Source organism: Gorilla gorilla, chromosome 1, assembly GCF_029281585.2.
Source record: "Gorilla gorilla gorilla isolate KB3781 chromosome 1, NHGRI_mGorGor1-v2.1_pri, whole genome shotgun sequence".
NCBI lineage: Eukaryota > Metazoa > Chordata > Mammalia > Primates > Hominidae > Gorilla > Gorilla gorilla.
This window is the reverse complement of record NC_073224.2, coordinates 183,214,700-183,234,696: the sequence shown is the minus strand read 5'-3', so window position 1 is coordinate 183,234,696 and position 19,997 is coordinate 183,214,700. Positions and strand designations below refer to the sequence as shown.

General features: G+C 37.3%; 1 protein-coding gene across 2 annotated transcripts in view; it reads right to left on the bottom strand.

The window, feature by feature from the left end:
• FYB2 (FYN binding protein 2) overlaps positions 1 to 19,997 on the bottom strand; it is a 100,919-nt gene that overhangs the window by 19,649 nt on the left and 61,273 nt on the right. For both annotated transcript variants that reach the window (XM_004025867.5, XM_063698345.1), the window contains exons 7-14: positions 17,863 to 17,894; positions 15,795 to 15,891; positions 12,999 to 13,158; positions 6,107 to 6,221; positions 5,981 to 6,021; positions 4,112 to 4,172; positions 2,649 to 2,747; positions 577 to 605 (exon numbers count right to left, since the gene is read on the bottom strand). In XM_004025867.5, the coding sequence (XP_004025916.4) occupies positions 577 to 605; positions 2,649 to 2,747; positions 4,112 to 4,172; positions 5,981 to 6,021; positions 6,107 to 6,221; positions 12,999 to 13,158; positions 15,795 to 15,891; positions 17,863 to 17,894 (634 nt within the window). The remainder of the gene's footprint in view (positions 1 to 576; positions 606 to 2,648; positions 2,748 to 4,111; positions 4,173 to 5,980; positions 6,022 to 6,106; positions 6,222 to 12,998; positions 13,159 to 15,794; positions 15,892 to 17,862; positions 17,895 to 19,997) is intronic.

Sequence of the window (19,997 nt, the reverse complement as noted above, 5' to 3'; positions counted from 1 at the left end):
GAACACATGACCCTCTTTTATTGACAAATTCAATGTACTGAACATGTATTGATAGTCTACTATGTGTCAAGCACCGTGCTAATTTATGCACTATTATTTTAATGGAAAAGCAAACAACATTCCAATGATCCATTCTCAATTCAGTTAGTTTGCTGGTGGCAATGTGATCATATTCAGTTAGTGTCTTAATTAGGATGAAGGATACCAAGTCCTTCAAAAGGCAGTATGGTAGAATGCAAATTGCATGAGTTTCATAGTCAGAGAGCCTGGAATACAAATCCTGGATCACTTAAATATGGTCCTACAGCTTCTCTGAAAAGGGATGATAACATTTATTTTTCTGGGACTTTAAGAGGAACACATCTGCCCCAGGGCATGGTATGTAGTAGGTACTTGAGAAACACTACTCATCTCCAAAGTAAAAAAATACTTCCGTGTGAAACATCTTCTTTGATTTTGGTAGAGCAATTTTTCATCAAATGTGGGAATGCAGGAAGGGTTACCATTTCTCTTTCCCTGCCTCTGAATATACAAAAGCTGAGTACTTTTGGTCTGCAATAAGCAAATGGCACTTACCTAAATCAGGCAGCAAAATGGAAAATGCACTGTTGATTGACAAAAGACACAAAAGAGTTAAGGAAAAAAACCATGTTTGGAAAGATGAGCTGACAGATCTCCAATAACATATTGATGATGCTGGATTGCCCTTTTTGCCCTGGTATTCTCTGACTCCAAGAAAAATGGTTTCTCTGGTATTAACAGATGTCACAAGATGTGCACAAGATGTTATGGGAACACAAAGGAAACGGGTAATCCAGGTTTGGGAAGAGAAGTTCAGGGGAGGCATTCAATAAGGGACAATATTTGATCGAATTTTAAGGGAAAACTAGAACTTTGAGAATAAAAGAAGGCTGGAGGAGGGCAGGTACATTCCAGACTATGAGAATGTCATGTTCAAAGCATGGAGGCATGAGACACCATGGCAGAGTCTGAGATCTATAGCTATGTGGATGGGATGGTAGTGAGAGTTAATTTTAGTGAGAGACAGAACTAGAGAAGTAGAATGGGGACAGCCATGAAGTATTTACTTGCCAGGGTAAGGAACTGGATATTTATTCTAAACGTAGTATGTAGCCAATGAATAGTTTTGAGAGAAAGGTAATCAGATTTGCATATTAAAAACATTAGCATTCTCATCTTGATCAAATATTGTGGGACTGCCAGTTATCATGCCAATAATTTTCTCTCAGAAAACATCTAATCTGCTAAGGCCAGGGTCTGCCTTTGTGCATAGGGTCTCGTTGACCACACTCCCTCTTCTTCCATATCAGGACTACAATTTATAAACCTCATGTTTTGTAGGGTCTCTTGGTAGATCTAGATCCAATTGACAGTTGAACCTAAAGCCACAAAACTCTGAAGCTTTATAATCAAAAAGAACTTCAGGGTAGAACAACATAATTCCATCTCACTATAGGTAATTACCTTGGGCAAATTATTTTAGCATCTTCTGCCCTCACAAAATACATCTCTATGTCTGTATATCTACACAGATGTTCCCAGCCTTACAATGGTTTGACTCCCAATTTTTCTGCTTTACGGTGGTGTGAAAGCAATATGCATTCAGTAGAAACCTACTTCAAGTATCCTTAAGACCATTCTTTTTCCACTTTCAGTACAGTATTCAATAAATTACATGAGATAGTCAACACTTTTTATAGACAGGCTTTGTGTTAGATGCTTTTGCCCAACTGTAGGCTGATGTAAATATTCCAAGCATGTTTAAGACGGGCTAGGCTAAGTGATGATGTTTGGTAGATGTATTAAATGCACTTTTAACTTCACATATTTTAGAGTTGCAATGAGTTTATTGGGACACAACCCCATCATAAATTGAGGTGCACCTGAATATCTACAACTATATCTATCTATTGCCTGCAAAGCGTCTCCAGGGTCCCCCTTCCATTATATGCAGGAGAAAACTGGAATGCTCTGGGTGTATAAAGGAAGTGATATGCCCACAGTTGTACATGGAATAAATGGCAGAACTGGTACTAGAATCTAGAATCCAGGTCCCCTCACATCTCTTTCTAGTGCTAGTGAATTTGGAACCTCTCTCAAAACTGGCAGTTAGCCTAGGTTATCTCAGAGGGTCTTTTCCAGGTCTAAGACCTTGCAATACACGAACTGTTCAGCTGAGCAGCTCATCTCCCCCTTCCACATATTGCTGCTCTCAAGGGAGATAAATTAAATATGGAACAGTAGACAAATAAAAACTACTGGGGCTTGTAGGGCCCCAAAAGCATAAAAGGACATGGTAAGTAATGCTTAGTGGTAACAACAGGAATAGGATATTAAGGCTGATGAGGAAAGTTTCCTTTCTGGACTTTGCTTAAGATTTTCCCTCTACCCTCATTTTCAACCCTTTCTCTGCCATTTTTTCAAAGGAGCATGCCACTTTCTCATTAATTAGTCTCTGTGCATGTAGTTCAATAAAAAATTCACAAGAAAGGGGCAGATGATGGCCAGACCCTTGGTTTTAGTTTCTGATATCCCCTTCACTGTTTCTGAGATTGGATGGAGAACATCAACTTGTGTACCTACCAGGTTAATCCCCTCATGGAAAGGGATTTAAAGGGGCTTTTTACCTTAAGTTTTCTTTTGACTTGGTTTTCTTTATTTTAAATCTATCCTTTTCTTTCTTGAAGAATTGCTGCAGTCTTTTGAATGCTTCTTTTCCATCTAAACTGAGAGGAATCACAGGATATAAGTAACATGGCATTTAAGAGAGTACTAGAGATAGAAGGCTGTTGTATAAAATCAAATGCCACATGTTCTCACTTGTAAGTGGGAGCTAAACAATAGGTATACATGGTCATAAAGATGGAAATAACAGACACTGGGGACTCCAAAAAGCGGGAGGGTGGGAGGAAGAATGAAGGTTGGAAAGTTCCCTATTGGGTAAATGTTCACTGTTTGGGTAATGGGTAGACTAGAAGCCCATACCTCATCATTAGGCAATATATTTATGTATCAAACCTGCACAGGTACCCCTGAGTCTATAAAAAAAATAAAGAACCAGAGGCTTTGTTTTCATGTCCAAAACACATCTCACTCAAGAAAGAGCAAGAAGATGCCTTATTGAATTCTATGCTTTTCTTTGTTTAGATGTGATATGAAGTAGCACACACCAGTCAACTATGAAGGGAGTAATTATATTTCAAGACAAACTACTGCAAGTAGTCTCTATTTTGCAGATTTTATGAAGCAGTCTTCCCTTTAGAGGAAAAGATAACTCAGGGAAATGTACTTTACAAACTGTACTAGAAATATGTTATAGAAAATCCTGGCTCTTGAAATTCTTATCATTGATTTTTAATTTACTGAATAATATAGCAATGATGGTACATTGATTACCCAGCTGATGATTACAATTCTGTCAAATATCCTTTTGGGGCCTTTAGAGGGTAGAGCGAGGGAATGATATACCCACATCGTGCCAACCAGCATGCCCAGTTCAGGGTCTTTTCCCCCTTGAACCCTTAAACTCCTTGCTTTTGACCATTGCTGTTTTCTTTTCCACAACATGTCCTTAATAACTAAACTTGTAGAATAATACCCATCTGAACAAATTTTATTCTTGATAACACTGAATCACACTACATGTTATATTAAGCCCAAATCCCAGAGATAGCCTTACTAACTTACAGAGACACAGGTAAGTCATAACCATTAATTTGTTCCTGGAAAAACAGCTATAAAATTGAAGCAAGTTTTATTAATATTCACATCTCTTTTATTACTTATTTTCTAACCCAATATCAAAATCATTTACTCTGGGAAATGGGTATTTCTCAAAAGCGAGAACAATGTGATTTAATATTGATAGTATATGATTGTACACAATTACAAGTATCCTATTGATCACAATTGTAATATTACAATAGGTTATCATAACTCTCAGTGTGAATCTTTCCTAAAAGATGATGATGGGAGTCGGGGGTGGCAGTGGGGCTGGGGGGCGGATGGTGGGTCCTCACTTAAACTCTGGCTTTACTAGACTAACAGGAAGTATCATTAGCCTACAAAGCCAAGAAAGAGAGAAACTCACTCTATCTTTGGGTAGTTGTTCTTTGTTTTGTAGACATCTTCATACAGTTCTCTATTTTCTTCTGAAATTAAAAAAAAACCCTACTTATATTCATTATAATAGCAATAGTTCAGATTCATATTTAACAAAAAATGTTAGATACTTACTAGATGCTAGGTACTTTGATCTTTCTTTTGTTAAATAGTTTTTACTGAAACTCACCCACATGTTTTTAAAAGCACATGGTAAAAATACTTAAACCTCTATAAAAGTATGTATAAATGAAAATTAAGACTTATTTCCACCTGATTCCAAATTTGAACTGATTTAGTCAAAGAAAGTTGGTTCTTCAATAGATTCCTTCCTTCCACCCTCCCTTCTTCCTGTATTTAATACATAACAATCAGAATTTACTAAGCATCAGGCATTGCGCTGAATGCTGGGGCAACCATGGAAAATGAGATATACCTTGAATAATCTCTCCCTTCACAGCATGGCTTTGGCCTAGCCCAACACATAAGCTTAACATACACAGATATACTTTAATTCAATCCTGAAACAGAGTCTAATGGAAAGAACTTTGAATATCAGGGTCAGGATTTTTAGGTTCCAAACTCAACTTTAACACACAATGATCTTAGAGGAGTCACTTCTCTATGTTTCAATTTTCTTTTTAAAATGAGTGTACTGGGTTTAATGATATTTAAGGTTGTTTTTCCCTCTAAACTTCTGAGATTCTAAGAAGATCAATCAGAGTAACATTTGATTCTCTGCACTCCATTGCTTTTTCTTTTTCTAAAATTTATTTTAAAACTGACAAATAATAATTATATATACTTATGATGTATAACATGTTTTGATAATTGTATACATAGTGGAATGACTAAGTCAAGCCAGTTAACATATTCATTACCTCACATACTTTTTTGTGGTGAGAATTTTAAAATCTACTCTCAGTAATTTTCAAGTATATAATACTTTGTTATTAACTATAATCACTGTTGTACTATAAACCTCCTGAAGGTACTTCTCCTAATTGAAATTTTGTATCCTTTGACCAATACCTCCCCATTACTTTTTCATTCATGAATTCCTTCATTCAACAGATTTTTTTTGAATATCTAACATGTGCTTGGCATTATGCTAAGGGCTGGAGAAAATGGTATGTATAAAGAAGGTAATAATCTAGGAGGGGAGACATTAATTAAAAAGTCACATAAGTATAAAATTACAACTGTGACAAGTACTATGAAAAAGAAGTCCGTGGTACTATGAGACTGTACACCAAGGAGAATATTCCCTGTGGAAATAATGATTGAGCTGAGATTAGAAGATTAAGAGTCAGTGAAACAAAGGGACCCAGGAGAGGAAAGAGCATTCCGGAAAGGGAGGGAGAAGCATATGAAAATATCCTGCTGTTGGAGCTTGGCAAATTATACAAGCTAAAAGAAGGTCAGCATAACTGGGTCTCAAAGATGAAGATTGAGTACAGTGTGAGATGAGGCTCCAGAGGTCTGTAGGGGTAGGTTAGTCAAGGACTCTAGATCGTGTCAGAAGCCAATCTTAAAAGTATTGGAAAGCCAAGAAAGTGTTTTAAGTAAAAACAGTCCTATAATCAGACTTACACTGTGAAAAGATCAGGAAGGAAGTAAACTCACTTTTACCATAAGAATGCTCTTACCAGCATCCTCATGTTCCTGATTCTAAATGCATTTATTAGCACATACCTCGGTATTGCTGTTAGCACATATCTTGGTATTGCTTCTCTTAGCTTCCCACAAATTGGCATCATTAAAATATGAATAATTAAAAGACATCTTATCACTAATCAGCCATAGAAGCATTCTGCAATTCCTACTGGCAGCTTCAGAAATGTCTTCCTATACTTACCACTATTTGAGGCAAATGAGCTAGAGTAGTTCAGCTTCGGTCTACGGGAGAAAATAACAAAGACCATTATTGTACCTTTAAAGTTTCATCACATTCATCTTGCTGAAAGACTGGAATGTTACTTACACCTCTTTCCTGGAGTACTCGACATCATCATATATCTCCTCCGAGATGGAACTTGACTTAGAGACCCCTAGGTCTGGAGTTTCTTTAGTCGACTCCAAAACCTCCAGATACCCACCTGAAAGGAAACCAGAAAACCTGAAAAACATCACATCAGCTGCCATCATAAAGCCATTCACACACATCACTGGCAGTGGAGGCAAGCATAAGAAAAGGCAGATTAAATGGGGTAAAATTGGATTACAATCTTGGTATGTATGATCCTCGGGCAAGCCACCTCACTTTGTAGAGCCTCAGTTATGATTCTCTGAAGTTGAGGATAATGATGCTAACACCGAATCATGTGGTTTTGGCAAGGATTAAATACATACTTATGAAGCATGCTGGTTACCTAGTAAACTAGTAACTCCCTTCTTTGATGGTTCTTCCTTTAATCCCTGACCTCAAACTTTGAAGTCTACCAGGGTACATCCCTGGGGCTTATCTCTCCACAGCTAGATGATCTTATCCAGTCTTAAGGCAGTTCTTAAAGCAAAATTTCTCAGACAAGTCGGTTGAGCACATATCAATATATATTATTCATTAATTCATTCTGGAGTTAGCCAGAAGATAGTGTGCCAGGTTAACAAATGTATAGGGATTGTTTGCACAAGTAGATGCTGGCTTACTTCACAGAGTTGTAAACTTGTCATAACCATAAAACTGCCACCTCTTTATCTGTTGGCATAGGTTAATATTTAGGGTATGGGTAATTCATAGCCATATTCAGATATGAACTATTAATCAGAAATAGAAAGTAATATACTTGAGAAATAAACAACAAGCACATTAACTGGTATCTATTAATTAAATGAACCAAGCAATAAGATTTTATCCTCTGACAAGAAGTCAGTGAGCATGTAGGCCCCAAACCATCTCAATGAATGTCAGCTCTCAGAGGCATAAAGTCCTGCTTTTTCTCAAGGAGTTATCAGTAAATTTCTCCAATACAAAATAAAGATGCTGAACACACACAGTTGCTTCCTAGTCTGCAGCATTTATTTCCTTCTTCAATCCTTCCTTTTGGCTGAAGCAAATGCAAAAGTTTATGGCTTCATTTTAAAAACACTGACGACTCTCAAATTTACATCTCCAATTTAGACATCTCTCATGAATTCCAGATACTTTATCAGCCTTCACACCATTTCCTTTTGGTTGTCTAAACATATTACATTCCAAACCAAAATCATAATTTCTCTCTGCAAGTGTGCTCTTCCTGAAGTTTATTCAATCTCATAAAAGGGGCAATTCCATCCTTTATGTTGCTCAGGCCCAAAACCTTGGAGACATCCTTGATTCATTTCTCTCTCATTTCTCACTTCCAATCCAAAGCCATCTGTCCACTATAGTTTCAAATTATATTCCGATTTCAAATACATCTCAGCAATTCTACCATAGTATCCCCCTCCAAGCTACCACCATTTCTCACCTAAATTATTGCAATAACCTCCTAACCGGTCTCCCCGATTTATCTCACATTTTATTTTCAAGACAGAAGCCAGATGATTTTTTAAAATGCAAATCAGGTCATGCCTTTCTTGTACTTTCAAAAGCTTTCAGTGGTTTTAAAAATCTCATTTATGGTAAATGCTAAAGTTCTTGCAATGATCTACAGAAGTCCCTTGTTATTTCTGTGACCCCATCTCCTACTATACTCTTCCTCGGTTACTCTGTTCTAGCCACACTGGCCTCCTTGCAGCTCCTCCAACATATCTGGCCAACTTCTGCCTCAGGGATTTGCACTTTTTTTCTCTTCCTAGGTCATTCATATCCTAGATACACATATGGCTCTCTTCCTCAACTACTTAAGGTTTTTGAAGTAATCTCTGAGCACTTTAAAATGGCAACCTCTATCACCTCTACCTGCTTTAATTCTCTTAGCTTGCTTTATTTTTTCATAATATTTACTATTAATACCATTCAATATAGATATTTTATTATTTATTGTCCGTCTCCTCTGATCCGAAAGTAACCTCTGTGAGAAAAGGAATTTTTGCCTGTTCACTGCTATACACCCCCATTTCCTAGAACAGTGCTGGGCACATAAAAAGCACTTAATATATTTGAATTTTGAATGATTTGAATGCATGTGTCTTCTCACTGGTGAATTTAGTGTATTACATTTATAGTGTTTGCTGATATTTTTAAATTTTTATCTGTTATCTTAGTACATATTTTTATTTGTTCCATGTTTTTCTTATCTTCATCTGACTAAAGTTTCTTCTCTTTCTGCCATTCTGTTTTCTTTTCTATTTGTTTTCTTTCATTTGTTATCTTTTAATAGTTACCCACAAGAGTGACTACTGTCCTGACTTCTAATACCAGCGGTACTTGTTTTTGAATGTTTTAATAATGGAATAATTTAGTATGCACTCTATGGTGTCACCTACTTTCCTTCAATATTATGTTTGTGAGATTCATCGATATTGTTGCAAATAGTTTTTTTTGCTCATTCAGATGACTTTATTCTATTGTGTGAATAGGTTACCATTTATTTATCCATTCTACTTTTTATGGGCATCTCGACAGTTTCCAATTTGGGGCTATTACAAAAAGTTTTGCTATAAACATTTTGCATGTGTCTTTTGGTGCATTAAACTGTGCACTTATATTGGGATATATACATAAGTACTGAATTGCTAGGTCATAGCATATGCATATGTTCAACCTTAGTACTGCTAAACAGTTTTCCAAAATGGTTGTCCCAGCTTACAATCTCCACAGTGAATGAGAGTTTTAGTTGCTCCATATCTCTACTAACACTCGATATTTTTAGTCTTTTTTATTGTAGCCAATTTGGTAGCAGAACTGAATTTTCATAGTGTATTTGCCTTTTGGATAGTCTCTTTGGGGAAGGGCCGTTTCAATATTTTTCTAATTTCACTATATTTCTTTTATAAAAAATTGATTTCTAGTTTATGTTTTCTGAATACCAAGCATTCACAGATGTATATTCCAAATATGAGTCATTTATCAAATATGTATATATTTGATACATAAACCGTATATGTAAATAATGGAAATATCTTCTCCGACCCAGTGACTTACCTTCTCACTCTTTTTTAACTTTTTTTTTTTATTTTACTTTAAATTCTGAGATACATGTGCAGAATATGCAGGTTTGTTGTGCCATGGTGGTTTGCTGCACCAATCAACTCGTCATCTAGGTTTTAAGCCCTGCATGCACTAAGTATTTGTCCTAATGCTCTCTGTCCCCTTGCCTCCCACCCCTGACAGGCCCCAGTATGTGACGTTCCCTTCCCTGTGTACATGCATTCCTCATTGTTCAACTCCCACTTGTGAGTGAGAATGTGTGGTGTTTGGTTTTCTGTTCCTATATTAGTTTGCTGAGAATGATGGCTTCCAGCTTCATCCATGTCCTTGCAAAGGACATGAACTCATTCTTTTTTATGGCTGCCTAGTATTCCATGGTATATATGTGCCACATTTTCTTTATCCAGTCTGTCATTGATGGGTTGTTTCCAAGTCTTTGCTATTGTAAATAGTGCTGCAATAAACATACGTGTGCATGTATCTTTATAGTAGAATTATTTATAATCCTTTGGGTATATACCCAGCAATGGGATTGCTGGGTCAAATGGTATTTCTGGTTCTAGATCCTTGAGGAATCACCACACTGTCTTCCACAATCATTGAACTAATTTACACTCTGACCAACAGTGTAAAAGCATTCCTATTTCTCCACAGCCTCACCAGCATCTGTTGTTTCCTGACTTTTTGATAACTGTCATTCTAACTGGTGTGAGACGGTATCTCATTGTGGTTTTGATTTGGATTTCTCTAATGACCAGTGATGATGAGCTTTTTTTCATATGTTTGTTGGCTACATAAATGCCTTCTTTTGAGAAGTGTCTGTTCATATCCTTTGCCCACTTTTTGATGGGGTTGTTTTATTCTTGTAAATTTGTTTAAGTTTCTTGTAGATTCTGGATATTAGACCTTTGTCAGATGGATAGATTCCAAAAATTCCCTCTCATTCTGAAGGTTGCCTGTTCGCTCTGATGATAGTTGCTTTTGCTGTGCAGAAGCTCTTTAGTTTAATTAGATCCCATTGGTCAATTTTGGCTGTTGTTGCAATTGCTTTTGGTGTTTTAGTCATGAAGCCTTTGTCCATGCCTATGTCCTGAATGGTATTGCCTAGGTTTTCTTCTTGGGTTTTTATGGTTTTAAGTTTTCCATTTAAGTCTTTAATCCCTCTTGAGTTAATTTTTATGTAAGGTGTGAGGAAGGGGTCCAGTTTCTGTTTTCCACATATGGCTAGCCAGTTTTCCCAGCACCATTTATCAAACAGGAAATCCTTTCCTCATTGCTTGTTTTTGTCAGGTTTGTCAGAGATCATATGGTTGTACATGTGTGATGTTACCTTCTCACTCTTTTAACGGTATATTTTAATGATTGTATCCTAGCTCTTCTAATTCTTTCAAGGCTAAAGCAAATTAATACCATTACTCTCTTCCCAAACAATTATCAACCTTAGGACACTTTAATCACCTTCTCAATATAAGCACTATGAATGTTCAATATTTTATAATATTTTACTCCTTCCTCAATTTGACGTTATTTTGTTGAATTAATGCTTTTGCTTAACTTTTTTTCTTGCATCCACAACTTTCTATCTGTGATTATTTTCCTTCTGCCTGAAGTACATGCTTTAGAATTTCCTTCAGTTCATTTTACCTGGACAATAAAATGTCCCAGTTTTTATTTGTCTGACAACATCTTATTTTTCTTTCATTTGTGAAAGGCATTTTTATGAGACATAAAATTTCAGGTAGACATTTAATCTCTTTCAGCAAAATTATATTCTTGTTACACAGGAGAACTCAGCAGTCAGAACTCAGTTGTGTTTTTTTTTCTTTTTGTGGGTGATTGGTTTTTCCCCTTTGTCTGTTTTTAAGGTCTTTTAAGATATTCTCTTATTCTTTAATGTTCTTCATTTTGCATGGCTAGGCATAGATTTCTGTTTTTTATCCTGCTTGAGAACTTTAGGGTTCCTGGCTTTGCAAATTTATCTCTCTCAACAATTTTGGAAAATTCTCAGATAGTATTTGTTTTATCTATTATTTCCTCTTCCTCACTTTTCCAGTATCCTTTTATGGCATTCTGATTTTTCTGATTTTATTGCAATTTTAGACTTTTCACTTTATCTTCCATGACTTTTATCCTCTCTTCTACTCTTTTTAAAATCATTTTCCCCTATAGAATGAATTTTGGATAATTTCTTTAGATTTATCTTTTAGTTCACTAATTTTCTCTTCAACTATAGGTAATGTGATATAAAATGTAATCATTGGCATTTTATCAATTTATCAATTATTATTTTTTCCTTTTCAAATATTTTTAAAATATGGCTATTCTCTATTCATATTATTCTCTATTTTAAAAACATATTAAACATTGTGTTATACCTGATAATCCTAATATCTGCAATATCTTGTGGGTTAGTTCTGCTATCTGTTCCACTGGTTTTCCCTCACTGTGAGTTGTTTCCTTGTGTTTGGTTATTTTTGACTATCAATTGTTAATATGTAAAGAATATTTTGAGGGGATTATTTGAAATCTGGGATGAAACTAAATAGGGATTTGGATCTCAGTAAAAATCACCAAGGCGAAAGTTAGCTTTGGCATGCACTTCCCAGGTTTCCTGGTTACTGCAGGACTGTGGGTGCTTTTCTTTATAAATCAGTTCTGTGGTACTTTTATGAATGTTTTTAAAAAATTTATTCTTCACTTTGTTTTAGTCAAGAGAGTCATTCATATTGCCTAGTCCACCATATTTTTAGACACTGAAGTTTGATTTATCCTTTCATTCTACAAAATTAAATTGGGTTTCTCCTGTGTGCTTGATACTGTGCCAGGTTACAGAGATACAGAAAAAAATACCAAATGGTCTGTGATTTCAAGGTGCCTACGGCGTGCCATGGGAGATAACACATAAATCATGAATTGTAATGTAAGGCATGGTATAATTTTTCAAAATAAAAATAAATGAAAAAGACTAATAGTTACTTAACATATGATCCAGAAACTTTATATGCATTGACAAATAGCCTTAGGAAATTAGTAGTGGTATCACCATTTGCACATGAAAGTAAGTACATTTTCCAAAATCACAGGGTTAGTATAGAAATGCTTTATTCCAGATCCTATTACTGTGGTTGTTCTGTTGTTATTGAAGTGTCAACTGAAAGGGTAGCAAAACCAGAAGTGGAAAAAGTGATACCAAGTCACTATGATATTGTTTGTGTCCCTGGATCCAACCATGACTAGACTTTCTGCTAGGTGAACCTCCTTTTCTTTTTGTGTTTAACATAGTATGGTTTGATCACTGTTGCTTCCAATCAAGGGTACCGACTAACACGCAGGTAAAATGCAACCTGAATAAAGTCAACAAATGATACCATAGTGTATCACCAGTACATGTCAATGATGATGTAAGCCTAGACAACAGGAGCTAGTATATATATTAAAAAAAAGAACAAACATTTGCTGAGTACCTATCATATAATATACTGTCAGATTTGGTCCTCATAAAAGCCCTGTGAGGTCCATATTATGATGATCTCTTTTTATAAGTGAAGAAATTGAGTTGCAGGAATATGAAGTCACTTACCACACAGCTTACTAAGTATTAGAGCTTAGGTTTGAACTCAAGACTTCTGCTTTTCAATTCAGTGTTTTTTTTCCACTACTGCACAGCTTCCTCACTAGGGCAAGTTGCTTGGCACAAAATAGATGTTCAATAAATATTGGTAAAATAAATTAAAATTTTGGCCATGCTCAGCTATAAAACAAATTGTAATGATGAAGAAGATCAGAAAGAAATGCAACTTACAGTGGCCTTGGGAGTGCCTGGCCAGCTTTGGGCCCTCAGGGCAGGGATTTGTCTGGATGATGTCAATCATGGCCTCTTGCTTTCCAGCCAACATGTTCCTTCTACCTGTGTGGACGTTGGTCATCTGAATTTTTTCAGGTGTCCCTTCACAGGCATCTACCTAAACATATGCAAAAGGGAGAGTACTGTAGGGCTGTGACTTACCTAATCAGTTCTTTGCTTACTTGTACAGTTTTTCATTCATTCCTCATGGATAACAATTATTTATCATTTATTTAACATTGAATAATATCTTACTAGACTCTAAGTTTCCTGAAGGTGCATACTACATCCTTCATTACCTCTGAATGTTCAATGAATGCCTGGCACAGAGGCAGCTCACAGGAAGCAGTCAGGATATAGGGTGTACTGACTATAGGGCAGGCTTTTTATATTCCATATAACTTAATCATCATGATACCTCATGAGAAAAGTATCATCAGTTCTCTTGATAAAGAGTTTAGAGAGGTTGAGTAACTGGTCACTGGTTCCACAGTTAGTAATCTACCTAGGCAGGACTTGACCCCAGAACCTTGTTCCAAGGGATGCTATGTATTCCTTTTCATTTCCTTCTTTTTGCCTACATTTTGTCTTCCCACCCACCATTCTTCTGTTCCTTCTCACTTCTTTCTTCACTCCCTTTCTCTAGCATTTGTCAAGCACTTACAGAAGGCAAGACAACATGCTAAGCTCTAGAAGTAGAGACAGAGTTTCTTAACACATTGGTCTTGGAGATAATGCATGCAAATGATTAATTAGGGTATAATGTGATGAGTGTTATTTACAGCAGTATTGCTCACTGTCATGGAAACAGAGAGGATGAGGAGGTTGGTTCTCTTGGCTGGGAGATGGGTTAGCGAAGACCTCAAAAAGCAGATTTTATTAAATTGTATTTTCCGAATGTCAGTAGGAGATTGACAGAGTGGATAAAGGAGTATCTGGCAGATAAATCAGCACAAAAAAAAGGCACAGGGGATTTGGGGAAGTGTTCGTGTCCTTATAAGGGTAGCAAGGAGGCTGCTGATAAGGTAAGAGTTGAAGGAAAAAGATAAGGGAAGACAGCCTGGCGATGAGGTTGAAAAGGTAAATGAGAATGGGGCTGAGTTATGAAGGGTCTTGCATGCAAAGCAAAGAGTTTGGGCTTTATTTCTTAACCATTAGGAGTCAGGCCAGGGAAAACCCTGATCACATTTACATTTCAAAATGTTCTGGATAGACTGACAAGAAGAGACCCTGGAGAGAGAGAAAATTAGAGTCTTTTTGGCCATCTAACTGTTTTATAATTGTCCAATGAGAGAAAGGTAATTGTCCTTCTGACTACAACAGAGTAGACATGAGGATTGACTATGATAATACATTTGAAAGTACTTGGGAAAAGCTAATGTAATTAATAGACATAAGGAGTGGATTATCCTGAGTTTTGGGTGGGATCTTAGGGAAACTGTCAGAAGAATAAGAGGAGGGGCATTCTTTTAGGTCATAGTACCAAGAATTAAATGTATAAATGGGGAAAATTGACAAGAAAGTAATGAAGTCAATATTTTGCAGAAATATAGTGACCACCATCCTTCAATGTAGTCCCATAATGAAGGCAGCCCCTCATTTACCTAACATATTCTAAATAACATTTAACAATTTCTGGAACCCAAACTCACTCCATAAAAGAAGGAAGTGACCCTTTGTTAGTAGTTTGAGCCCATATCTGGCTTACGCCACATAGCCAGCATTGAACAAGAGCAGAGCTTGCGATTTTTCATGGCTAATATCCTTAGTCATGTATCTCTCCTGCCGTCTCATATGCTCCTAATCAAACCATTCCTGATCTCTAACTTGACAGCCATTGATGGCTTGGCTTTCACACCCAGTGCTGCTCCCCTGGCTCTGGACCTTGTCTTTCTTAATTAGCAACTTACTCCATCCTTTGAATTATGCTGCTTTCTGATGCTCTCTGAACACCCAACATGGTCCAGCCCAACCTCTGGACCTACACGCCAGTTCAGGCTCATACAGCCATCATGCTGTTTGACTTACCCTACCTCTGCAGATGGGACTGGGACAACTGCATCTTAAAAGATAGGCTCATCTCAAACAGGTATCTAATGTGAGCACTGGCAATAGCCCTGGTGGTGTCTATTGTTTAAGCCTCCTGCCACCCAACTGCTTTGAAGCATATGGGGTCAGTTGGATATGGATATACACACATTCACCATATTTAATATTAATGAAAGCAACAAGAATACATTTCATTTGTATGGTAGCTTATGGCTTATGAAACACTTTCTTGCACATTATTTTATCACCACAAACAAGGTAGAATTGGCATGGGAATGGGGATGGTAATTGGGTAGGAATCATTTATTTTCATTTTATAGATGAGGTAACTGAGCTCAGAGACAAGTCACTCTTCTAAGCAGGGCCTTAGGGCACAACGTTTAAGGAAACTCTCACTTCAGGGTAGTGCAAGGGCAGGGATGGCACCTGAGAGTGGGTACTGCCTTATAGTTTGCACCGTGGGTTTCTTGTTGGACTTAATCTAGTCCCAGCCCTGCTTCTAAGGCGATCTTCATGGCTAAAAAGTGGAAAATTAGGGGCTGGAGCTTAGTGTCATTGTTACATTTATTTCCTTGATACAATATCAAATGCCCATTGCCTTTTCTAACTCTGTCTCTCTGAAGAGCTCTCTCAGGCCATGTAAAGTCACCCCCATGAACTGATCTGTTATATGTCTAAACTGCAGGAACCGTAGAACATAGGTACCTTGAAAACATGGTTTGAATATGGTTCCTTTTCTGTGTTTTTAGGTTCCAATTCACATGGTTGTTTTTCCTTCATTTTTTTATCTTCATGTTTAGCACTGAAATGTGAAGAGATACCAGGAAAAAAATGAAGCTTAGAGTGTTTAAATGATAGTGTACTGTCCAATCCTAAATGAAATGAATGGGAAAAATAGATTTGAACAAATATGAATCATTTATCTTAGATGAAGGGACTAGGATCAGATCAATTATATACATAGCTTCCTTGAGTTTCTGCCTGTTCCAATTAATGCCAGTGTCAATTCCTGCTTAAAATCTTCTAACTCCCTATTGCCTATAGGATAAAACTTAAGTTTCATCGTGATCTGGCTCCTACCTTTCTTTCCAAACTCATCTCCTGCTGCTTTTTACCTCCACTTTGGCTTGAGTCTAGACTCTCATAATTCCTCAAACCCACCACCCTATTTGAGCAACTCTCCCTTTTTATTATTTTTCTTTAGACATGCCTTCCACATCTTATACTGCTGGTAAATACACTGCCCTTCATGATATAGCTAAATCATCTTACCTCTGAGAATGCTTCCCTGATTCTCCCAAGCAGTCATACCTTCTCTACTCTTCTAACACTTCGTTCTTCCATATTGTCTTACAATACATCTATCTATGGATCTATCTCCAGTCCCTCCACTTTGCCTTGTCAACCACTAAAAATCAAGGCAGAACTATCTTATTCACATGTGTAACTCCAGCATTAATGCTGTGTAATCCATGGTAGGAATAGCTGGTTTTCGCACCTCACTTCTGTGTTGTTAAACTTCCATAGCAGTGATAATATTTTATTGTGATTTCCTATTTATTTGGTCATTTTACCCTCCAAGTAACCCCTCACTCCCAACTACTCTGGCTTCCCCTCCCATCTTGGATCAAGGGTAGAAAATATATTCTATTCAGTTTTGTACCTCAGAATCTAGCAGTGTCTGAAGAGTAAAAGCTCAATAAATGTTGAACTAAATAATTAATCATTTGACCTGTGCCTTACCATGTGACCAGCACTGTGTTAGTGCTACAAGGTATTTATGAAAGTCATAAATTTAGGGACAGGCAGGAACTCAGGGAGAGAGAGGAAGGTAGCCCATCCAGCTAAAGCAGGTTTTCTCCATGATTCAGCACACGTTTTTAGACTCAATCAGGAAATTTTGATATTTGCTTCTCCAGAGCTCATCAACCATGCTTTTAAAAAATATATTAGAATAACTCCAGGGAGAAGGACTAGAAACAGACTCTGAAGAGGCAGGTAAGAGCACTACTGTGTGCCAGGGCATTCCTCTGGCCCCAAGAAGTGTGAGAGGTACCAGGAACACCAAAAACATTAAAACATTGGCCCTACATACAAGGAGATCCCAGACAGGAAGGGGAGTAGGGAGGGGAGGATGAATTCGCATGTTAGCAAACTACATACAGTGGCATTTGTGCAAACATACTGTGCAAACAGACCTTACAGTGGTACCACAGGCAAGGGACTGGTCACTTCTCTCTGAGGGAGTGGAATGAAGGAAGGGTTCATACATGAGGGGTGCTTAATGGATTAGTAGAAGCTTGCCAGACTGTTAAATTGGGGTAAATCAATGACTTAAAAGAGCAAAGGCAAAGAGACTTCAAACAGTATGGTGCATTTCAGAAATTGTCAGTTCTTTGGAACTCATGTTATTATTATTTTCCTGTTTGAGTGTGTGACTCTCCCACTAATTCAGGAGATCCTGAATAGTGCAATAGTGCAATAGCGAGGTCTCCATCACTGCCAAAGCCCCACTGGTGAGCACATATCTGGCACATGTTGGGTACTCAGTAAATGTTTGCTGAGTGCAGCATGGGCTAGAACAAGATGAGAGGGGGAGGCAAGGCAGGATCACGGATCACTTCCTCTGTACTAGGTACCTTGCAAGGTGCTGGGGAAACTGAACCAGGCTAGCTCAGTTTGGAAACATAGCTGACCCATAGACGAAAACTAGTTCAGTCATCAGAAAGTCAGTGGTTGGACAGGTGCTTTTCTTTTTGAAGATAAAACTCACCTAGGTTCTGGATACGGAAAATTCTTCCCAGGCTGAAAGTAAAGAGGAAAATGGTTATTTTCATAAATCAACCTGAATCAGGCTCTGTTGTTTGGTTACAGATCATTAGAGACTACACCAAAAGGTGAGGGGGATGAAGCCTCAGTAGAGAACAAAGGCAGACACTGACCACAGAAAGTTCCAGGAACGTTGCAGTGGGGCTGAAGATCAATCAGAAATGAAAACAAGCATTTCTGAAGTTACAGATCATGCCCAAAGGAATGTATGATGTGACTCAGAAAAATTGTATGCACACCTTTCCCGAAATGCATCGGAAACGTAAATAACTTCTAAATCCTATGAGAAAATATGAATTTGTGGGATTTAAGCAATATTTTACTGGGCAAATTGGTATTCACAAGTGCACAAGCAATGCTGGAATTTCTCCGTTACTCGCTGATCATGTGCCCTGTGATCACCGCTCAAATCTTGCAGGATCTAGATTTGGCTCCATTAAAATTATGTCCCAATGATCACAATGTAGCCCCTCATTTATTCAGTGATTATAGATCTGGTGCCATTCATTATTTGGAATCTGTCTAAGAACCCTGAGAAGAATAGAAAATATCTAAGCATCTAAAATGCCATCACAAAATCCAGGTATCATAGCTCATTATACTCTCCTTTGAGGGCAGCCCTGCAAACCATTATTCAGAGACTATTGGTTCTTATTTTACACATAATTCTAGCAAATTAGATGCAGCACTGGTAGAATGACAAGTCAGACAGACCTTGTTTTATATCTTTGTTACATGATTTACAGGTTACTAAACCTCTCTGAGCCTTAATGTCATCTGTAATATGGGAGCAGTGATATCAGCTCACAGGGTAACTATAAGGGTTAAGCACTACTGTCTATGCACAAGTGCTATCACACCAGAGGGACTTGGTACATGTTTGACCACATGAAAAACTCATTGCTAGACACAAAGATCGTGACAGTAGAAAAAAAGGGAAAAGAATACAAAAAACTGACTTGTGGTAGTTTGGTGTGAAGGGAACTAGTTCTTCTGCAAAGGCTCAAGAGCATCTCAAAAGAAGAGCATAAACTATGTTGACTCAGTCCCTTATAGTCAAGAATATTCCAAGTCATTAAGAAAGGAAAAGATCAGATTCTACTCACTGAGCTTAAAAATACAGAGATAAACACAAAACATGTATGAGAGTTAAAAGATTTAAAAATTAAAAATAATTGTATGTTTTACTTAAAACAGAAAATTGGGATAAAATGGGATAAAATTCATTTACTTGGCAAGTTCATTTGTGCAGAACAGTTTATTATTTGTTGATGTTGCCGGGTACATGAAGCATTTTAATAGGCTATTTCTACTCCCATTAATAGAAATAATAATCATTCATATTTTTCTAGTGACAAAGTGTATCCACAAATGAATAATCCTTACCAGTAAGCATAAGAAAACTGAAACGGAGAGATGAAGGATCTAGACTAAATGTACCCAGTGAGAAAAGAGTAGAACCTTAACTGATCCCATTAAAACACTAGGTAAGGGCCTTCTATGAGCTTACACAGTGCTTACACGGTGTTTGCCTTACTTCTCCCAGATTTTCAGTGAAACAAGTATTGGTCCCTTTATTTATTGAGCATCTACTACTGCAGATACAGTAACCACAAGACATATGCTTCCTGTCCTCATGGAAAATATGCCTTTTCTTTCCTTCTTTTTTCTTTTCTTTTCTTTTCCTTTCTTTCTTTCTTTCTTTTTCTTCCTTTCTTTCTTCCTTTCTTTCTTTTTCTTTCTTTCCTCTTTCCTTCTTTCTTTCCTTTCTTTCTTTTTCATTCTTTCTTTTTCTTTGATACAGGGTCTCAGTCTGTCTACTGCCCAGGCTAAAGTGTAGTGGTACAATATCGGCTCGCTGCAACCTCCACCTCCTGGGCTTAAACGGTCCTCCTGCCTCAGCCTCTCGAATAGCTGGGACTACAGGCATATACCACCACTCCTGGCTAATTTTTGTATTTTTTTTTTGTAGGGACAGTATTTCACCATGTTGCCCAGGCTGGTCTTGAACTCCTGGGCTCAAGTGATCTGTCTGCCTTGGCCTCCCAAAGAACTAGGCTTATAGGCATGAGCCACTAT